The sequence below is a fragment of the Xenopus laevis genome, chromosome 3S (assembly GCF_017654675.1).
Source record: "Xenopus laevis strain J_2021 chromosome 3S, Xenopus_laevis_v10.1, whole genome shotgun sequence".
NCBI lineage: Eukaryota > Metazoa > Chordata > Amphibia > Anura > Pipidae > Xenopus > Xenopus laevis.
The window spans coordinates 23,487,000-23,509,581 of NC_054376.1; the positions used below are offsets into that span (position 1 = coordinate 23,487,000).

General features: G+C 41.1%; 1 protein-coding gene across 2 annotated transcripts; it reads left to right on the forward strand.

Annotated features, from left to right (window-relative positions):
- Positions 1-502: 502 nt before the first annotated feature.
- Positions 503-4,779, forward strand: nudt18.S (nudix hydrolase 18 S homeolog). 2 transcript variants are annotated; one of them, XM_018255048.2, is made up of 4 exons: positions 503-758; positions 1,107-1,264; positions 3,242-3,455; positions 3,944-4,779. In XM_018255048.2, exons 2-4 carry the CDS (start codon positions 1,109-1,111, stop codon positions 4,486-4,488), a joined length of 915 nt encoding a protein of 304 aa, XP_018110537.1. In that variant the 5' UTR covers positions 503-758; positions 1,107-1,108; the 3' UTR covers positions 4,489-4,779. The 2 variants fall into 2 exon arrangements, with proteins under 2 accessions (XP_018110537.1, XP_018110538.1); XM_018255049.2 differs by lacking the exon at positions 503-758 and adding an exon at positions 764-804.
- The last annotated feature ends 17,803 nt before the right edge of the window (positions 4,780-22,582 follow it).

The following is a 22,582-nucleotide window of genomic DNA, read 5'->3' on the forward strand; positions in this document are numbered from 1 at the left end:
TGCTATTCTAAGCACTTTTGTCATTTACATTCATTATTTATTTTGTTTTTATTCCAAGAATTTAAGGGATACATGTACTGTTAATATGAATGAATATAAATGACAAAAGTGCTTAGAATAGCCCCCCTCATCAGTTTTACATTCACTTATTTTAAAGGTTTACGTTTACTTACCCTTTAAGGGACAGAGCCATTAGGCACCAGTGACTCACATTGGGAATCACAACCATGTCTGCTACTGAGGAGAATCTTGTTTATAGTCTTGTCATTTAACTAAACCACTACCCACAATCCCTTTATGTCAGTGTGTGGCAAGAAGATGGGATTTGTCCTGCAGAAAATGTGAGAAGCAGAGGCGTCGAGAGACGATGTGCCAGATTCAGGTAGGTGACTAGAAAGGCAAGCTTTTTACCACAGCTTTAATGGAACTACAACTCCCAGAATGCTCCTGGTTGTGACGCATTCAACCGGCAAAAAAAAATGTTATAGACTAGCGACACCTTGTGGTGGAAATATATAAACAAACACGGCGTTTGCTGTGCTGGAGATGAAGGCGTGAGGGCTTTGTACTGATAGTTACCCGCGGGCCAGGACTGTCACGAAGACACCGCTGTTTGAGGCACTGCGTATCATCTCGCCTTTCTGTCATTCTCTATGAACCAAACAACGGCGGAAGCCAATCAGAAGCGAAAGTTGGGTTGGAGGGGGCCAATCCGATAAAAGGAAGCTAGAAGTCTATTTCCGGGTCTGAAGCAATAGGTGCGTAGTAATGTTGATGTGTAGCGTTGTTATGGGGGAAACTCTCGTGAGTGGGAATTGTTATTTGTGCAGCTTTAGTCTGGTCCCAGGCAGGGTTCGCACATTTTATTGGAAATTAATACTTTCCTTCCTATATTATAGGATTGCTCTGGCACAGACCTTGTTAGGTCCACATTCTTTATATGTAAACCTTCCCTGCTGACACAAAGGGCAAATAATCACTAAGTATTGAGGGAAATTAAAAACGCTTATCCTTAATATCTTTGAATAATCTGAATTTAAATCCCTGCGCTTGTTGTGTTGCCTTTTTATAATCTGACCTGCTCCTTTGTCCTTTGCACATTTTAGTTATGTCTTCTGCCCTGGAAGGAGAGCTCACAATCGTCCTGGGAGGCGGGGCTGTCCCACTGCCCGAAACGTATGATGTGGCCCCTGAATCCCCCAAACCTCTGAGACTGCGACACAGCATTTGCTACATCGTCATGGGGGTGTTACTGAATGAGAGGGTGAGACAAAGAAGCTCTATTAGGTTTGGAAGTGTCACGTGCCAAGGCTGGGGGCTGTATGTAAAAAAAGACTAATTTCTGGCTGAGCAAATGTGGTTACTTTAGCTTAAGGTTTAAAGGAGAACTAAAGCGTAACTAAAGAAGTTGTACATTATGTTTTGGGCTTCTGTACCAGCCCTAGGCAACCGCAGCCCTTTAGCAGTGAAGATCTGTGTCTCCAAAGATGCCCCAGTAGCTCCCCATCTTCTTTTCTGCTGATTCACTGCACATGCTCTGTGCTTAGGGACCCACTCACAATATCCATACCTTCCAACTGTCCTGTTTTTAGAGGAACAGTCCCTCTTTTGACAGTTCAACCTGCAGTCCCTCACTTGTATTCAAGTTTTTCTCTGTACTGAACAGCCAGAAAAAGAAATAAAGTTTCTAACTTAATTGGCTTTTGGCAGAGAGCCCAGAACAGCCACAGCAGAAGATAAGATACTTTTGCAACAATTTCTAGATAAGCAAATAAGTAATCGCTTCATTAGCAAAACTGTAATAACTGAAAAAAAACACTTTCATAACCTGCCAAATTTTGTAAGATGAACATGGTAATCAGGGGGTGTGGCCACCAAAATGGGTGTGGCTAAAAAAATGTAGCCGCGCTATGCTCGCCAAGTTTTTTGTCCCTCTTTTTATTTCCAAAATGTTGGGAGGTATGATATACTGTATATACACAACATAAAATTCACATTGGAATGCTGATTATCAGAGTTCAGATTCACAGTACATGGCAGGATGACATTCTGTATCAAACATGATTAACATTCAGCCATGTAACATCAGCTACTAGGACAGATGTAACCTCGATGTAACTCAACTCATAAGCTTAGCATCTCAAAAACAACCCAAAGCACACTGAACATGTGCAGTTTCACAAAAAAAAAAAAGGCCTTAAAAGATCAGATCGCCCAAAAGGTGAGGCTGAGAATGTGGACATGTTTCACTACTTCTGGTCCTGCCCTTTAATCTCTCTCTATTATGGGAGAAATTGAAAAGGTTCCTCTCTCTTAGCTTAGATAGGAAAATCAAACTATATCCAATGTTTGCTTTATTAGATTTAATTGAGGATTTTTTTTTTTATAACTCAACCTTAAAAATAGACAAGGAGGTGCTGAATTTATTATGCCTTTTCATAAGTGACATGAGGAATATTATATCTCATTATTGGATACAAAAGGAAGTTAGAGGAAGTTCTTTTTTCTCTAAGTCAGTTATGTTTGCAAGAAGCTTTTAGATATAATTTTGAGAAAGAAATGTCCTCCTATTCTTTTTATTGTCTATGGTCAGATATCTAGATTTATTTAATAAGCCCAAGAAAGAATTACTGACTAAATTAGGATTCATAAGGTCATCTGAATAAGGGAACTGAAAGTCAAAATATTTCCTGGAACTTGTTTAATTATTTTCCATTTAGTGTTCTTAATGTTTTATTTCTTTTGTGTATTTTTTCTTTGCTCTAATGTAATTTTTATTATGTTCAGATCTACTTTTTATGATTTTCTAGGTTTGTTTGTGAAGATCATCATCTTTTACTGTATTTTTATGCTTCTACATTCAATATTTTGGAATTTTGTCTATGTACGGCTCTATTATTGACTTGTTTATGAAAATAATGAACACGTTGTAAAAATCAAAATCAAAAAATCAGATCACAGGAAGCTGCTGTTCACAATTTTAAATGCCTGGATCATTGCTGCTATATAGCTGCTGAGCCTCTGGGCTCTTTTAGTATATAAAATGCATAATTACTACCTATTCAATTTTAGACTTTAGTTCTCCTTTAAAAATGGGTGGGAAACTTTAACCTTCTACAGAAATAGAATACACAAGGCAAGCCCATATAAAGATGCTAGAGACGTTACAGGAATGAGACACCTTGGTCCAGATTGTGCACTAATGAAGGATGGCTTGTGTAGTAAGGGCAATGTTTTGCAGGATGAGGTGCTGATGATGCAGGAGGCAAAGCCTGAATGCCGAGGAAGCTGGTACTTGCCTGCTGGCCGGTTGGAGAAGGGGGAAACACTGGTGGAAGGATTGTGCCGAGAGGTAACAGAAGAGACGGGACTTACATGTGAACCCATCACCCTCCTGGCTGTGGAGGAGAGAGGAACAGCCTGGATTCGATTTGTATTCCTGGCCCGGCAGACAGGTATGTAGAGGCCTAGACTTAGGTTGAGCATTGGGTTTAGCTATAGTTAGTTAAAAGAACAGTAACACCAAAGTGAAAGTGTTTTAAAGTAATGAAAATATCATGTACTGTTGCCCTGCACTGGTAAAACTGATTTGTTTGCTTCAGAAACACTACTATAGTTCATATAAACAAGCTGCTGTGAAGCAATGGCGAAAATTGAAAAAAGCTATAGACACAGGTTAAATAGCAGATAACAGATAACACCATTATGTTCTGCAGAGCTTATCTGCTATCTGCTGTGTAACCTGAGCCTTTTCTCCTTTGAATGGCTGCCCCCATTGCTACACAACAGCTTATTTATATAAACAATAGTGTTTTTTCTGAAGCAAACACAGCAGCTTTACCAGTGCAGGGCAACACTACATTATATTTTTATTTACTTTGATGTTACTGTTCCTTTAAAGCTGTTCATTTATTTGGATGGAACATGGTCTCTTTCATTGTAGGTGGCTCTTTGAAGTCTGAGCTTTCAGCAGACTCAGAATCCCTGCAGGCCTCTTGGTGGGACACAGTTTCGTCATTACCCTTGCGCTGCAGAGACATTGTACCTCACATCAAGCTGGCTATGGAATATCAGAAGCTCCCGTCTCATCCCTCTGTCCTACCTCAGGTCTTCGCTTCACCCCACTTGGCCTTGCGCCTTGTTCTCCTGTGCTTTGGCTCAGAGGGGCAGGTTTGGGTGCTACAGAGTGTCGTCCATTCTCATGGCCTTCCTGTTATTCTTTGCTCCACAAGCAGATCGAGCTTCCTTAACTCACTGCGATGTCTTCTCAAAGACCCACCCAGGTCTTGTGGAATTCTGGGATTACATCACCAAGGTGGGGAAGGGGCAGACGGCGTATGCTTTAACATCATGGCAGAGGTCAGTACCAATGAGCCCCCCTCAGTGCCAGGAGAAGGCTTCCGCTGGGCACTTATAAAGGAGGAGGAGCTTAGGGGACAATTGGAGAGTACAGTGAAGGAGAAAACGCTGCTTCCCTTATACAGCTGAGCTGGCTCTACATATGAACTTTACCTTCATGATGCTTCATATAGATCAGTTTATCTAGAAATATGCACCTATATATCTACAGATATTTATTTTATTATGTTTGCAGACATGAACTGGAATCTGTGCCTGTAAATGCATGTTCTTATTGACTATTCTATATCCCAAATGCAGTGCTTAATAACAGCCCTGCCAATATGCACCACAAGGCATCTGCTATAGGGGTACATTATCACCTATATAAAAACCCTCACCATATTATTCTTGCTTGAGGTGGGAGGGCTTGCCTACAGACTCCTTCATGCCTGATTCTTACTTTAAAGGGGTGGTTCACCTTTAAGTTGTCTTTTAATATGTTGTAGAATAGTCAATTCTAAGCAACTTTTCAACTGGTCTTCATTATTTATTTTTTATAGTTTTTAATTATAGAGTCTTCTGACTCTTTCCAAGCTTTCAAATGAGGGTCACTGAGCCCATCTAAAAACAAATGCTCTGTAAGGCTACAAATGTATTGTTATTGATGCTTTTTATTACTCATCTTTCTATTCAGACCCTCTCCTATTCATATTCCAGTCTCTTATTCAAATCAATGCATGGTTGCTAGGGTTATTGGGACCCTAGCAATTATATGGCTGAAACTGCAAACTGGAGAGCTGCTGAATAAAAAGCTAAAATAATATAAAACCCACAAATAATAAAAAATGAAAACAAATTGCAAATCGTCTTAGAATATCATTCTGTACACCATACTAAAAGTTAATTTGAAGGTGAACTTGACTTTTAAGTGGTACTGTAATTTATGTAGTGCAGAGTGATCAGGCTACAGAGAGAGCTGAGGTCAGGGATGCCTGGAGCCTTGCAAGGATTTTAACGGTTTCTTTGCATGCTCCCCTAGAAGCAGAATGCATCATTTATTAATACATTTTAAATACTTATAACTTATATGAAAGAACTTTTTAGAATATGTAATTTGCCAGAATACTAAAATTTAAGTTGGCTATGAACCGGCCAATTAAAGCTGCTGACTCGGCCGCTCGTGAGACTGTTTACTGGGACCTCTAAAAGTTCTGGCCAATCGCCATGATGTCCATCAGGCTGGTTTAGAAATCCCTTGGGGCGAGGGATAATTGCAAGTTGCTGACCTCATCAAACAAGCAGATAAGTTATTGCAGTGGTCCCTTGTATAACAAAAAATATGTTCAATTCAGTTAAAGGAATTGTTCAGTATAAAAATACAAACTGGGTAAATAGATAGTTTGTGCAAAATAAAAAATGTTTCTAATATAGTTAGTAAGACAAAAATGTAATGTATAAAGGCTGGAGTGACTGGATGTCTAACATAATAGCCAGAACACTACTTCCTGCTTTTCAGCTCTCTTGGTTTCCACTGATTGGTTACCAGGCAGTAACCAATCAGTGACTTGAGGGGGGGGCACATGGGTCATAACTGTTGCCTTTGAATCTGAGCTGAATGCTGAGGATCAATTGCAAACTCACTGAACAGTTATGTCCCATGTGGCCTCCCTTAAAGTCGCTGACTAACTCAGAGTTAGAGAGCTGAAAAGCAGGAAGTAGTGTTCTTTATGTTCTGTTAGACATCCAGTCACTCCAGCCTTTGAAGATTACATTTTTGACTAACTAACTATATTAGAAACATTTTTTATTTTGCACAGCCTATCTATTAACCAAGTTTTTATTTTTGCACTGAACTATTCCTTTAAGAGTAATTGGCTGTTGGGCTGACTGTAATGGATCATGCTGAGCAGTTTGGCCTCTTCATCTTCCTTTACTTTTGTAACTGGTATCACTTCCATGGCTGTGCCATTCATACTTACAAAGAAAAAAGCAATTGTATCATATGATAAAGTTATTTCAAGGTCTGATTTATATATTTCTTTCTGAGGCAATAGCATATTTATTTACACCAATGCACAGAGCCTTGTTGCAGAGACAAAATGACCAGTACAATATGGTGCAGCAGTGAGAACTGTACATAATTGCTCTGTTACACAAGACAGCCAGGATGACAGACGGATGGAAGTGTATGATGTGAAATACTCCTGGGTTCCTTGGAGAGAATTAAACTTCAGTCCAACATCAGCTGGGGACACAAGGTTAAAGGTGTGGTTCTCCTTCAAGTTAACTTAAAGGGTCAAATTTCAGATTCATGTGAGTTTTTTTAAAACTCCCATAAACTCAAAATTTGACCAAACGAAATGTATTATAAAGATTGATTTCTTTTAAACTCGGTTGAATAGGATCGACCCGAAAACTCAAATGAAATTCGATTCGAATATTAAAAACTTGAATGTTAGGAAGGCTGCAAACAACTCCAGATTGATCCCTGGATGTCTCCCATTGACTAACAGCAATTCCACAGGTTTTTGGTGGCAAATAGTCGAATTTGAGTTCTTAAAGGACCAGAGTATGATAAATCTCATAACTCCCTAGTCAAATTTGACAGTTTTGACCATTAAAAAACTCGAAAATTATAATTTCAAATTTGAATTTTCATTTTGACCCTTGATAAATCTGCCCCTTAGTATGTTATAGAATAGCCAATTCTAAGCAACTTTTCAGTTGGTCTTCATTATTTTTTTTTATAGTTTTTGAATGATTTGCCTTCTTCTTCTGACTCTTTCCAGCTTGCAAATGGGGTCACTGACCCCATCTAAAAACAAATGCCCTGTAAGCCTACAAATGTATTGTTATTGCTACTTTTTATTACTTAGTGTTCTATTCAGACACTCTGTATTCATATTCCTGTCTCTTATTCAATTCAATGTGTGGTTGCTAGGGTATTTTGGACCCTAGCAACCAGATTGCTGATATTAGAAAAAGGAGAGCTGCTGAATAAAAAGCCTAAATAACCTTAAAAACCACAAATAATAAAAAATGAAAACTAATTGAAAAGTATCTTGGAATATCACTCTTACAACATACTAAAAGTTAATTTAAAGCTGAACAACCTCTTTAAGAAACAAGGGGAATAGGGTAACAAGAGGGTGGTACTTTTCAGACATTTAACGGCACAGGGTTTTAAAAATGTGATGATTCTCCAATTAGGCACAAGAATTAAAAAACAGTCTTTACATTTATAAAAGCAGAAGCACATTGCCCAGTTTAGGGCAAGTGTTCTTTCTATTGCACGTTCACTCTGGCCAGTTCTCTGTGTTGTCTCCACTGAGAATGTAGGAATTGTCCTTGGATATACAACACAAAGAGTGCTTAAAGACGCACTGAGTTGTGAGTCCCGTAAGATGCTGCCAGCTCCTTGCAGAACTCTTCTAAAGCCACAGCACCACAACAAAGGGTTAAATGATTCAACCTATGGGTAAAGAGAAGGATCATTAAAAAAGCAGTTGCTATGTCTTATTTCCAGCAAGTGCAGAAGTAAACAGAGCTAAGTTTGTGTGTGTGTAACCAAGCCCATGTATCTACTTTACCCTATCCCACCTATTAACAGTATGAGCCAGAGCGCACGTAGGGAGGTATTTACTAAACTCTGAATGCAAAAATCACGATATATTCGCTATTTTTTAAAATTATAAAAAAAAAATCAGAATTTATTAAACCCCGAGGATGGAAAAGTCAGAATAAGAAAATCCAGCATCTCAGACCTGTCGCGGTTGCATATAAGTCAATGGGTGAAGTCCCAATGATTTTTTAGATGTGCGCTGGGTTTTGTGCAGAATCAAATACATGCAGGACAGGTCAGCAGAGAGACATATACAGACAGGACAGGTCAGTACAGAGACACATAGAGGCATGAAAAGAAATAATACAGACAAGACATGGAATTGCTGCTACACATGCAGTAAAGACAAAGGAACTTTGACAGAACTTTGACTGAGACAGCAGCACCAGGCCCCCCAGTACAACCATGTTTTGATGTCTACATGTGAGCTAATAAAATCACCTTTGTATTCAAATAAATGGATCAGCGTGCTACAGTGACCTTGGACTTACATTCCTGTAGCTGACCTGAGGTCTCTAGGTCAACCAAATTTTTGAACCATTAACCATCATTGACTCCTTTCCAGTGCTGGATGAAGGACTGCAGCAGATTCCTCGTTGGTTCACTCTGAATGGGAAATAACAGGATATTTGTTTAAAATATAAACTTTACATAACTTACCACCACTATATACAAAGTCTATTAGAGTTAAAGGGGAGCTATTGCAAAAATATAATATAAGCTTCATCTTTTAATGCAGGAGTTGGGTGTCACATATTCATTGACAGTTAGATCCAATATATCTTATAGGGGGCTCCGTTTGCCTAGAACAGGGCTGTCCAACTGATGGCCCGCACCCCCCCCCCTTGTGTGGCCCTCCACATGAAAGTCTGCCTGCTGTGTCTGCTTACCTTGTGTAAACTTCAATAGGTATCACTACAGAGATTAACCTGCATTGTTTAAACCTCTAATTCAGACTGTAATCCCCTGTATTGTACACACATGTAATCCCCCCCTGTATTGTTCACACCTGTGACACCTCTATTGATTACATTCTAAAGGCCTGTACTGTTCACACCTGAGACCCAGACTGAAACTGCCGACATTGTTCACCTGTTCACACCTTATTTAAAATGCTAATGGGGCACGGGCACTGTGTCACTGTATGTAGTACATCTTACAGGTCCTTATGGGTTTCCATGTCTCCTGCTCTGTTCTGCCCTATGCTCCCTTTGTGTGCCATACTCTGTCTGTCATATTCTCCTTGGGTGTGCCAAACTCTGTCCGTGTGTCCCATACTCTGCCAGTGTGTGCCATACTCTGCCTGCCCTATGCTCCCTGTATGTGCCATACTCTGCCTGCCCTATGCTCCCTGTGTGTGCCATACTCTGTCTGTCCTATTCTCCTTGGGTGTGCCATACTCTGTCTGCCCTATGCTCCCTGTGTGTGCCATACTCTGTCTGTCCTATTCTCCTTGGGTGTGCCAAACTCTGTCCGTGTGTGCCATACTCTGCCTTTCCTATGCTCCCTGTGTGTGCCATACTCTGCCTGTGAAACATAAACCTGGGATTTGTTCTGGGGTTTTGTTAGCATTTGAAAATGATTGTTAGGGGGCCCTAAGGTGTTTAATCATGTGCTGGGGTGCTGTGTTATACATAGGGGAGGAGCAGGTATATGGATTTATGGTTATGTCTTAATATGACTTAACTTTTTTCACATATGAGTGATATCCCTGCAGTGAGCACCAACCATTTGATTTTTTTGGCGTGTTATCACCATTAATGTGGATGTGGCCTTGTGGTAACATGGTTGTGGTTAAAAGTGGGTGTGGTCTAAAACAGGGAGTGGCTAACACTGGCTTCATTATCAGCCCTCCACCATGTTGACCAGAAAAATTCTCCATAGCACAGAAGTTGGGCAGCACTGGCCTAGAAGATGTATTAGAACTCACTCCAGTGTCGGACTGGGACACCAGGGGCCCACCCAAAAACCTTTGACTAGGGGCCCACCAATTAATCTTAGACCAGGAGTCCACTCTTAGTAATATTATTCTTCCTTTCCTCACTCATCTATTCTCCTTTTCTTTACATACTATAATCTATTATTCCATCTATTTAGTCAATTTGTTCTTATAGAAATAGGGAATGGCCATGAAATAGGCCAAATGTCTAGCAGCATGAGGGCCCACTGACACCTTGGCCCACCGGGACTTTTCCTGGTATCCCTGTGGGCCAGTCCGACACTGACTCACTCTATTAAACTCACCTGGAATCCTGTCTCTCTACATGCAGGATTTGTGCAAATGGCAGTTATTTTGTTAGATTTTGTTTGTACTGGAATCAGTTATTTGAGTGAGCTCTAATACATGTGCTAGGAAAGGAAGCCCCTCTATAAGATATATTGGATCTAACTGTCAATGAATATCTGACACCCAACTGCTGCATGACAACAGAATGAAGAGAAACAGATGCTGCGAGAGGGATAGTGAAGATAAACTTGATTATTTCAGAAACTATGCTGAATATTTAATTGATTGTATTTACAAAGTTTCTTATTTCAGTATGATGAAGCCTATATTAAAAGCTCATTTTCACTATAATTACCCTTTAAAGTTTTTATGCGTTGATTATTTGTATGTCAGCATAGGTTTTAGGACTGAAGCACAGGGGCATTTTGAGTGATACTGCCCCCCCATTGGAAATCATGTTGTTTACCACATCCCTCAAGTATTATTCTACATGAATGGAATGTGCCACTTCAGATAAATACAGACACATATTTTAGCTGTGCACTTCTGTGATTTGCCTCCTGGTTATGGAATGTGAAGACCGAGACTGTACACACACACACACACACACACACACACACACACACACACACACACACACACACACACACACACACACACACACACACACACACACACACACACACACACACACACACACACACACACACACACACACACACACACACACACACACACACACACACACACACACACACACACACACACACACACACACACACACACACACACACACACACACACACACACACACACACACACACACCACAAATACCATATTATACATCCAGTCAGGAGAGCCAAAGTACGCCCTAAAAGTAAAAGGAACACGTGACAATGTGTTGTCATTCCCCCCCAGGAACAAAACCGGGCTCTTCTGAGCACATTTGCATTCTGTTTTCTCCCCTAGTTTTCAAGCTATTGTGTATTTTTACGCAGCTAGTATAATCATTTTGAGAAACCTGTGTCACAGTGGAGAAATAAGTTAGTTCTGTTCATAAAATGAAGTGAATAAAGAAAAGCATCATCTGTCATTTTTCTGGTCCATTATACACAGAGCGACATCACAAGACTTTTCTTTTATCACTTTATTGTCTGCCGGATGTCTCCATTCAGCTGAAAGTAGCAGCAGGTGTTGTAGCCAGGGTTGCCACCTTTAACTGCTCCGCGATCCTGGCAGGGGTTTGGCCAGTGATGTCACGCAGGGCGGTGATGCCAGGCACAGGATGAGTCCCGTCACAGAGGCAGGTCTTTGATGTCCCGATCAGCAATTGGCTGATCGTCATGTCAATCGAGGGGGAAGCTACCCAGTTTTTCTTATTAGGAAAACGCGTCATTGCCCAGCCCCCTCACAGACATTCCCCCTCCCAGGCCAGTATTATATTTGACAAAAGGTGGCAACCCTAGTTGTAGTCTTATGATATGGCGCCTTCATGTATGGTAAAATACCTATATCTGGAAAAGGGGGAGTAATCCCTGAAACCATGAGGCACACAGCATTACTGCACTAAATTATCACTGGGCTAATCCGGCTACAGGGCATTTACCTTCAGAAACCCTGGGGTGCCCCACAAACCAGTGCCTTGTAACGTGTATGAGCCTCCATTGTGGCCTAAACAGTCTGGCCGTAAATTACTGTGTCTTCTCACCATCTCCTCACCTGCTGCAGGAAGGCTCAGAGCTGACTTTACATGCCACTGGCGAATACTGGGCTTGGGGTTGCCACCTTTTCTGGAAATAGATACCGGCCTTCCTTTATATTTATCTTTTTTCCCTATTAATCAACCATCATTTTTACCTGCCAGGCCGGTAAAATACCGACTAGGTGGCAACCCTAACCAGCCTTCTCCAGGCTGCACAGCTGAAGTACTCTAATAGGGCTTCATAGTTTTCGACTAGGCCTCCTGTCAGGAGCCAATGCCATCTGCATTCCCTGTGTTTCAGTCACTTGCATACCTCCCAACATTTTGGAAGTAAAAAGAGGGACAAAAATTTTTTTCGCACGTAGCATACCGATTTTTGTTGGCCACACCCCATTCTGTGGCCACACCCCGTAATTACCATGTTCATTTTACAAAATTTGGCAGGTTATGAAAGTTTAAAAATAATTCTACTTATCTAAACTGTTTTTTTGTGTCTCAAAATTGTTACAAAGTATCTTATTTGCACCTTTTAGCTGTTCTGGGCTCTCTGCTAAAAGCCAATTAAGTTATAAACTTTGTTTCTTTTTCTGGCTGTTCAGTGCAGAGAAAATAGGGACTTTCCAGTACAAATGAGGGACTGCAGGTTGAGCTGTCAAAAGAGGGACTGTCCCTCCGAAAAAGGGACAGTTGGGAGGTATGCACTCGGATCACGTAATTCCCATTCAGGCCTCACTGAATCCCCAGAGCAGGGGCGCGCCGCCAACGAGGCAAGTTGAGAAACTCGCCTCAGGCGGCACGCCGGAGAGGTTTCCAGGGGTGGCAAAAAGCCACTCCTGGTACCTTTAAGAGACGAATTTCCAGTTTTTAAACCGGAAATTCGGCTTTACTAATGCGAGAGAGCGCAATTGCGCTCTACGCATTAGAGATCCTGCCTCCCCTCCCGACTGGTAAACCGGGGAGGGGGCGGCATTGCAGGAGCCGCCTCAGGCAGCGTTTTCCCCTGAATCGGTGCTGCCCCAGAGTTCCCTGGGTTGCTCTCCCCATCCTGCCCTTAGGGTTGCCACCTTTTCTGGAAAAAGATACCGGCCTTCCTATATATTTATCTTTTTTTCCTATTAATAACATTGGGATCAACCTTATATATATAAAACCTTATATAAAATGAGGGAAAACTTAAAGTCAGGGAATGAGATACCTGATGTTAAAATTATTGCATCCCTCCCAACATTTTGGAAATAGAAAGAGGGACAAAAAGATTTGCCCGTAGTAGCGTGGCGACATTTTTTGACCACGCCTATTTTGTAGCCACACCCCTAATTACCATGTTCATTTTAAAAAACGTGGCAGGTTATGAAAGTTTGAACACATTTCTGTGGTTTTTATGTTATTACAGTTTTGTTAATGAAGGTGAATTGCCCTTTACACTGCAAGTCACAGTTTCCCCAAGAGACCTGCTTATCTTAAATTGCTACAATTGTTTCTTTGCTTATTTTAAATTTTTACAAATGTACCAAAGTGCACCTGCCATGTATTCTGGGCTCTCTGCCAAAAGCCAATTAAGTTAGAAACTTTTTCTGGCTGTTCAGTGCAGGAGATCAAAGAAAAACTCGTAACATTTGAGTAACTAAACCCAGGACTTCAGACAGAGCTGGACTGTCCCACGAAAAATTGGAAAGATGTTATTAATAAGTGTTAAACTGTTGTTCCAGAATGCCAGTTTTTTGGCATAGGGTGATATTAAAAAAAAAAGTTCTTAATTGGAAGGTTTATGTTTTCTTTATATTAAAGAACACTTTACTTTAAATATCCCCCTGTCTTTTTAAATTGGTGCATAGCTATAGCAGCAGTTGGGATAATAATAATGGGAAGGGGCCAATATACCCTCTAAACATGCTCAAACTAATTATGAGGCCAGTGCACAAAACAAATTATGGCACGCACAAAGAAAACACAAAGGCGGTTATTTACTAAAGTCCGAATTACTCTGGTCGGACGTTTAAGGGCTCTTACTCACTAGCGTTCTGACTTGCGCTCCCCTGCGTTCCGTTTTTTGGCGTTCAGCCGCAGGGGAGCGCAGGAATAGACGCATGTCATTATTTCAAATGGGGCTGTACTCACTCAGGCGCGTGTAGGCGCCGAACGCAGGTTCAGACGCAACATGCTGCATTTTTCCTGCGTTCGGCGCCTACACGCGCCTGAGTGAGTACAGCCCCATTTGAAATAATGACATGCGTCTATTCCTGCGCTCCCCTGCGGCTGAACGCCAAAAAACGGAACGCAGGGGAGCGCAGGTCGAACGCTAGTGAGTAAGAGCCCTAAAGGGGATGATTCGATTGAAAAAACCCGCATTTTTCAGGATTTAGAAGTTAAAAAGTACTCCAACTCAGACCTGTTGAAAACATGTAAAAGTCAATGGCAGATGTCCCATTAACAGTTTTTATGGGAAGATTTTACTAGTTGTGCTGGGTTTTTGAAAAAAAAAAAAAGTCATAGCTTTCTGGTGATTTTAAGAAAAAAAATCATAGGTTTTGACTGCAAAAAACCTATTGTGACTTTTCCCGCACAAGAAAAATTTGTGAAAATTTATTGATAAATAGGGGGGAAGTTCATGCGGATTTGGTCGTAGTGGTTTTAAGAAAATAGTGAGAAAATTTCAGATTTTGATAAATAACCCCCATAATGTTGTATTTATTCTGACCTGAGTTTTTAAAAAGGTGCATAAAAGACATTTATCAGTGCCACCCATTGTGCATAGACCCTAGATACCTCCCAACTGTCCTGTTTTCTGCAGGACAGTTCTGATTTCGACAGCTCAGCCCCCAGTCCCAGGTACTTACTGCAATGGTCTTTGATCTCCTGCACTGACTTCAGCTATAAATACAAAGTTTCTGAAGCTTAATTAAAATTAGGCTTTTTGGCAGAGAACTCTGAGCTGCTGCACTTTGATACATTTGTAATAATTTAAGATAAGCAAAGATACAATTGTAACAATTTAAGATAAGTACAGTCATGAAAAAGTTTGGGAACCCCTCTTAATTTTTTGAAATTTTGTTTATCATTGGCTGAGCTTTCAAAGTAGCAACTTCTGAACAACAGGGAGATTGTTCTTTCGCTCTGCCGGTGCCTGGATAAATTTGTTAGTGCTTCAATCCTCAATGAAGGGTTACCGCAATCCCATATTGATCCGTGAAATGGCAGTTAGAGGAGAGCCATTTCAAAGGAGTAACTTCCTTTTAATATATAACATGCCTTATAGAAACAGTAGTATTTCAGGAGTAACAGAAATATTGGATTAACAGAAAATATTGATCAAATTTGGGCACCCCAACAGAGATATTACATCAATACATAGTTGAGTCTGCTTTTGCAAATGTAAGAGCCTCTAGACGCCTCCTATAGCCTTTGATGAGTGTCTGGATTCTGGATGGTATTTTTGACCATTCGTCCATACAAAATCTCTCCAGTTCAGTTAAATCTGATGGCTGCCGAGCATGGACAGCCTGCTGCAAATCATCCCACAGATTTTTGATGATATTCAAGTCGGAGGACTGTGACGGCCATTCCAGAATATTGTACTTCTCCCTCTGCATAAATGCCTTCGTAGATTTTGAAGAGTGTAGTAGGATCATTGTCTTGTTGAAATATCCAACCCCTTTGTGAATGATGCTTGAACATTATCCTGAAGAATTTGTTGATATTGGGTTGAATTCATCCAACCCTCGACTTTAACAAGGGCCCCAGTCCCTGAACTAGACAGACAGCCCCACAGCATGATGGAAGCATCATCCAAATTTGACAGTAGGTAGCAGGTGTTTTTCTTGGAATGTGGTGTTCTTCTTCCGCCCTGCGCTTTTTGTTATGACCAAATAACTCAATTTTTGTCTCATCAGTCCAAAGCACTTTGTTCCAAAATAACTGTGGCTTGTCTAAATGAGCTTTTGCATACAACAAGCAACTCTGTTTGTGGCGTCAGTGCAAAAAGGGCTTCTTTCTCATCACCCTGCCATACAGATGTCCTTTGTGCAAATTGTGCTGAATTGTAGAACGATGTACAGATACACCATCTGCAGCAAGATGTTCTTGCAGGTCTTTGGAGTTGATCTTTGGGTGGTCTGTAACCATTCTCACAATCCTCCACATATGACGCTCCTGTATTTTTCTTGGCCTGCCAGACTTGGGTTTTACAGCAACTGTGCCTGTGGCCTTCCATTTCCTGATTACATCCCTTACAGTTGAAACTGACAGTTTAAACCTCTGTGATAGCTTTTTGTAGACTTTCCCTAAACTATGATACTGAACAATCTTTGTTTTCAGATCTTTTGAGAGTTGCTTTGAGGATCCCATGCTGTCACTCCTCAGAGGAGAGTCAAACAGAAGCACAACTTGCAATTGGCCATCTTAAATATCTTTTCTCATGATTGGACACACCTGCCTATGAAGTTCAAGGCTTAATGAGCTAATCCAATCAATTTGCCAGTTGCCAGTAATCAGTATTGAGTAGTTACATGCATTCAAATTAGCAAAATTACAAGGGTACCCGCACACACTTTAATAAGCTACCAAATTTTTTAAAATGGACATGGATGTTTTTGTCCCTCTTTACATTTTTCAAATATCAGGAGGTATGCTAGTCTGTGGTCATAGTGCCATAAATTTGATAACTCAAATACAGGTATAAATAATGAGCCTGCTTTGTCGCAAGACCAATGTTTCCTCTAAGCACTTGTACGTGCATACACACATTTTGAGGCCAACGCACAAAATAAATTGTGGTGCACACAAAGAATTTTGTGTGAGAACAATAAAAGAAAATTATTACATACTTACCGAAATTTTCTTTTCCTGGTTAATGGATGGCATCATTTACAAGAGGGTAATCTCCACCCCTATATCTGACTGGACAGAGCACCTTGCAAGCAATTAAAGACTCTTAGTCCCTGCCTATATAACCTCGACCCCTCCCCCTTGATTCCTGTCTTATAATTAAGCCTCACAGGGAGGGTCTTGTAAATGATGCCATCCATTAACCAGGAAAAGAAAATTTCGGTAAGTATGTAATAATTTTCTTTTTTCCCTGGTTAATATGGCATCATTAACAAGAGGGATCTGAGAAGCAATCCTATACAGGGAGGGTTTTTAAAAGACAACTTCACTCTATTGTGCATGTCAACAAAAAGATGCTTTATTTAAGCTTCAAGCAGTTTGAACTGCACTTAGGACTCCTTGTCCAAATCTCGACTCTGACGTTGACCTCACGTCTAAGTGGTAATGTTTCAAGAATGTTGAAAACGAACTCCACGTTGCCGCTTTACATATATCCTCTGGAGATATGTGTGCATCAACAGCCCATGAAGCACTAACCGCTCTGGTGGAGTGTGCCTTAATCCCCTCTGGAACTTTTCTTCCCTTTGCCTGGTAAGCTTTTTGGATAGCTGTTACTATCCATCTACTTATCGTTGAGATGGCTGCCGCTTGACCTTTTTTCATTCCTGCAGGGATCACAAATAATTGTTGGGATTTTCTCCATGTAGCAGTTCTCTGTAAATATATGGATAAACATCTGACAAGATCCAGAGTATTCCATCTTTCTTCCTGACTAGAGCTCGGCTCTGGAAAAAATGAAGGGAGCACTATCTCCGTGTCTAAATGAAAAGATGTTAAAACCTTTGGCAGGAAAGAAGGATTCATTCTCAAAATAACTTTGTCTGAATGAATAACTGTAAATGGTTCTTGTGCTGATAAAGCTCTTAACTCACTCACTCTCCTTGCCGATGTTACCGCAATAAGAAGAACTGTCTTATAAGTGAGTAATGTATCAGATACGTCTTGCATTGGCTCAAACGGTTCTTCCATCAAAGCATTCAGGACTAATGGTAAATCCCATGAGGGAACCACATTCTTTCTAGGAGGTCGCAATCTGAAGATGGCTGCCATGAACTGTCTCATAGCTGATTCATAAGCCCAGGCTTTACCAGTAAAGGCTGAGATTGCTGATACCTGAGACTTTAAGGTTCTCATGCTTAGACCTCTATCAAGACCTCTCTGTAGAAAATCCAGTATATTTGCTACTGATATCTTTTCCACCTCTATGCTCTTTTCTCCAAGATATTCTATAAATACTCTCCAAGTTCTTTGGTAACTTCTATTTGTAGAGTTTCTTCTAGAATTTAGCATGGTCTCTACCACTCTTGCTGGCAATCCAGATTTTGCTAATCTGTTCCTTTTAAAAGCCATGCCCTGAGGGCTAATGCACTCCCCTGTGGGTGCTCTACTGGTCCCTGGACTAGTAGGCGTGAAATCACTGGTAGCTTCATTGAATTGTCCACTGACATCCTCTTGAGCAATGGATACCAAGGTCTCCTCGGCCATTCTGGTGCAATTAGAATCACCTTCGCCTGATCCTGTCTGATCTTCCTTAGCACCGCCGAAATTAGTGGGATTGGTGGAAAAACATATAGGAGACCTATACTCCAATCCTGTGCCAATGCATCCGTTGCTATCGCTTCTGCATCGTAAAATCTTGAATAAAACTGATTTACTTTCCTGTTTTTTCTCGTTGCCATCAGGTCTAAGACTGGTTGGCACCACTTGCTGACAATTGTCTTGAACACTTCGTGATTCAATTCCCACTCGTGTCTGTCTAGTAGACTTCGACTTAAGAAATCTGCTATCTTGTTGTCCTTGCCTGGCACGTACATTGCTGACAAATCCTCCAGATTGTCCTGCGCCCACAATATTATTGGTGTAACTTCCTCCATCGACTGTATACTCCTCGTCCCACCCTGTTTCTTTAGGTAGGACATCGCTGTTGTGTTGTCCACTCTGACTAGTAGAGATTTGCCTTTTAAGTAGTGACCAAACTTCTGTAGGGCTAATCTCACCGCCCTTAGCTCTCTGATATTTGCTGGAAGCAAAGCTTCTTCTCGGGACCATCTTCCCTGTATCACCTCTTTTCTCCAGTATGCTCCCCAACCTAATCTCTTTCCTTTTGACAGATTTTTTGTCCTCAACCACCATCCTAATGAGTTCTTTACCTCTTGGGTAACCCATAACTTCTGATTCCAGTCTTGGTCTTCTATACACCATTGATTGAGAAAGCCTCTTTGAAGTATTCTGATGTTCCATCTTGCCCACTGTAGCATTGGTATTGTAGAGGTCAGGAGACCCATGACACTCATATATTGTCTTGCTGTACACGTCGTCCTGTCCATCATCTGGGCAACTTCCTCTTTTATCCTCTGTTTCTTCTCTTCCGGTATTGTTACCATTGCCAATCTTGTACAAAATCTGGCTCCCAAATACACTAAATCTTGGGAAGGGGACAGCTGACTCTTCTCCCAGTTTATCACCCAACCGTGTCTTTGTAGATACCATATCACATGGTCTCTGTGTTGTGAAAGAATTCCTGGATCTCTTGCCAATAGCAGAATGTCGTCTTGATAGTGATAAATAGCTATCCCCTGTTTCCTCAGCTCTGCTATTAGTGTTATAAGTATCTTTGAAAACACTCTTGGTGATGTAGCTAGGCCGAATGGCAGGCAAGTGAATTGGTAATGTCGGTGGTACCCCACTGCAAAGCGAAGAAACTTCTGATGTGAGGTGGTGATTGGCACATGCAAGTATGCATCTTTTAGATCTATGGAAAGCATCCAATCTTCTGGTCTGATCTGTGGAATAATCGTAAATAGAGACTCCATCTTGAACGATTTTACTACAAGATATTTGTTTAATCTTCTTAAGTCTAGTATTGGTCTGAAGTCTCCTGTCTTCTTCTTGATCATGAAAATCGGAGAGTAAAACCCTGTTTTTCTCTGTTCTTTTGGTACCAACGTAATTGCCCCTTGTGTCTCTAGTTTTTCCAGGTAATCGAACAATATTTCTCTTCTTTTTCTGTCCTTCGGAATTTGAGATATCACAAAATTCTTTCCCTGTGGCAGCTTTTGAAATTCCAGTAAATATCCTCTTTTTATCGTATCCATCACCCAGTGATCTGAAATTGACTCTGCCCAGACCCTCTGAAATGTTGTTAACCTCCTGGGGATGTCTTTGATCTGGGCTGCCATTGTTTCAGAAATACTTTTTAGAATTTCTTGTGAAAGAGCTCTTTCCTCTTCCCGATCTTGATGTAGCTGCCTGACCTCTTCTCCAGCTTTGATTTTGAGTATACTCTCTCCCCGGTCTGTATGATCTTTGTTCTTTAAAGGACGATCTATTACCAAATGACTGCCTTTGTCTTTCTTGAAAAAAATCTGATGCAGAACCTTGCCTACGCTCCTGAGGTAAGAATACGCTTTTTCCTCCTGTAACTTTTTTTATAAGATCTTCTAGTCTTGAACCAAAAAGCATTTCCCCTTCAAATGGCATTCCGCATAAGTTTGCTTTTGAGGCCTTGTCCGCGTTCCAAGCTCTGAGCCATAGGGCTCTTCTAGCTGAAACAGATAGAGCTAAGGCTCTTGAAGAAGTCTTCACCAGATCAATGGATGCATCTGCTACAAAGTCTGTAGCTAACTTCATGTCAGACAAGGATCTTATGATGCTTTCTCTATCCACTCCTTGCTTGAGGGATTTCTCAATATTATGCATCCATGATTGCATTGCCCGCGATAGAGATGTTAGGGCTATTGCTGGCCTGCATGATGCTGCTGTTGCCAAATAATTCTTCTTCAAGATATTCTCCATTTTGCGATCCATTGGATTTGCAAAGGAAGCAATGTCATCCACTGGTAAGACTGTCCTTCTGGAGAGTCTGGCTACCGCTGAATCCACCTTTGGTGGCTTCTCCCATACTCTTTCCTGATCTGAAGAGAACGGGTATAATCTTTGGATTTTGCTTTGTATAGTAAATCTAGCATCAGCTTTACCCCACTCCGTTGTGATGATTTCTTTTATCACTTCATGCAACGGAAAAGTAGATCTGTCTCTCTTGAGAACTTTGAAGGGGTTGCTAGTGGAGGGCTGTGGCTCTTGTATTTCTGGTAATTTTAATTCCTCTCTTATTGCCTTTACTAATGGATCTACAAATGCAAAATCAAATGTGGAGAACTGTTCAGTAACATCCTCCTCTTCATCTTCTGAAAGTTCGCCCGCAGAGGATTCTCTTACAGGAGATTCTTCCCTAACAAGACATTCCGTTTCTGTCACTCTTTTGCGTGATTGACCTGCAGTGGATTGCTTTGAGGCTTCTCTTATGCCTTCTGCAACTGCCTCCTTGATCCATGCCATAATATCCACTGATTCTGCTGTCTTTTCCCCAGACAACTTTTTTGAACAGGCTGCACAAAATTTTGAATGCCTGACCGGTGGATTGTCACATGCTGCACATCTCAACCTTTCCCTTGATCTTCTTGGGGAAGACACACTAATAAAAAAAAAAAAAAATTATTTCCTTCCTAACCAAAAAACACCCTTCATTTTAATATTAAATTGATGGCCCACCTCCTTTCCTCTCTGCTCACTGCTTCTGGGCTGTGTGAATGCCGAGAATCCATAACCTGCTGCAAAAGATATTGTTACACTATCCGTTGCATGTGCTGACAAGACTGCTCGTTGCTTAATAGGAAAATACCTGTAACCGCTCCGGTTCTGTCCTCTATGTCACTGCCGTGAACTCTGCACAAGGACTCAGACGCGCAAGCCTGCTACTTCCTATTCACGCAGCGTGCGTCCGGCTCCTCCCTTTAGATGACATCAGCGTGCCGCGTCACTCACAGGCGCGCGTCCTCTTGCACTCCGGCTGATTTCTGATCAGCTACCCAGCTGATCCTTCCTTTTCCGTGCATGCACCCTATACCATCAGGTAAGGTTTTTGCCATGCAGTAATACTATAGCCTAATAGCAAGCCAATCGGCAACGCACTGTAGGCTCTTCAGTAGGAGGAAAAAAGAAGGGTTTAAGAAAAAACCTTCCTACTGGTCTGATTTGTTTTTGGTGAATCACCAGATTCCCGTGGACCATCTAAAACACTCTGCCAGTCTTTGTATAGGACAGAAGAAAAAAGACAGGAATCAAGGGGGAGGGGTCGAGGTTATATAGGCAGGGACTAAGAGTCTTTAATTGCTTGCAAGGTGCTCTGTCCAGTCAGATATAGGGGTGGAGATTACCCTCTTGTTAATGATGCCATATTAACCAGGGAAATGGGATTTACATTGATGTGGCTTACCAATTTTATGATCATGACTTATACAAAACCTCTGTTTTTGAAAATACATGCACTCTGCTTGTATCTTGTAGTTTGTTTGTAGTTTGCTTGTAGCTAATCTGGCCAGACCAGTCACACTGCCATTGTATTTAAATATTTTTACTTAGCCTTGAAGTGCTCCAATACCCCCACCTTTTTTCTATTATCGTCCACCTCCATATTCCAGGGTGTGGTATTATTAAATAATGGCAAGTTTACTGTGACCTTGATTTGATATGGTCAGATTTACATAAGATACAGTGGACTCGATCCTGTAAAAACCTTTGTAACAAGCCTTAAAGGTGAACTAAAGCTTAACTAAAGAAGCAGCAAGAAATGTTGTACATTATGTTTTGGGATTCTTTACCAGCCCAAGGATGCCCCAGTAGCTCCCCATCTTCTTTGATGCTGATTCACTGCACATGCTCTGTGCTACCGTCACTTACTGAGCTTAGGGACCCACTCACAATATACAGTACACATAGAATATAAATGTCACAATATAAGGCTGA

Bases quoted from the DNA above. Each gene is read 5' to 3' on its own strand.
- nudt18.S (XM_018255048.2), top strand. From the start codon at position 1,109: ATGTCTTCTGCCCTGGAAGGAGAGCTCACAATCGTCCTGGGAGGCGGG. The intron at 1,265-3,241 runs GTGAGACAAAGA...AATGTTTTGCAG, and splicing joins GGGTGTTACTGAATGAGAGG to GATGAGGTGCTGATGATGCA. The intron at 3,456-3,943 runs GTATGTAGAGGC...CTTTCATTGTAG, and splicing joins ATTCCTGGCCCGGCAGACAG to GTGGCTCTTTGAAGTCTGAG.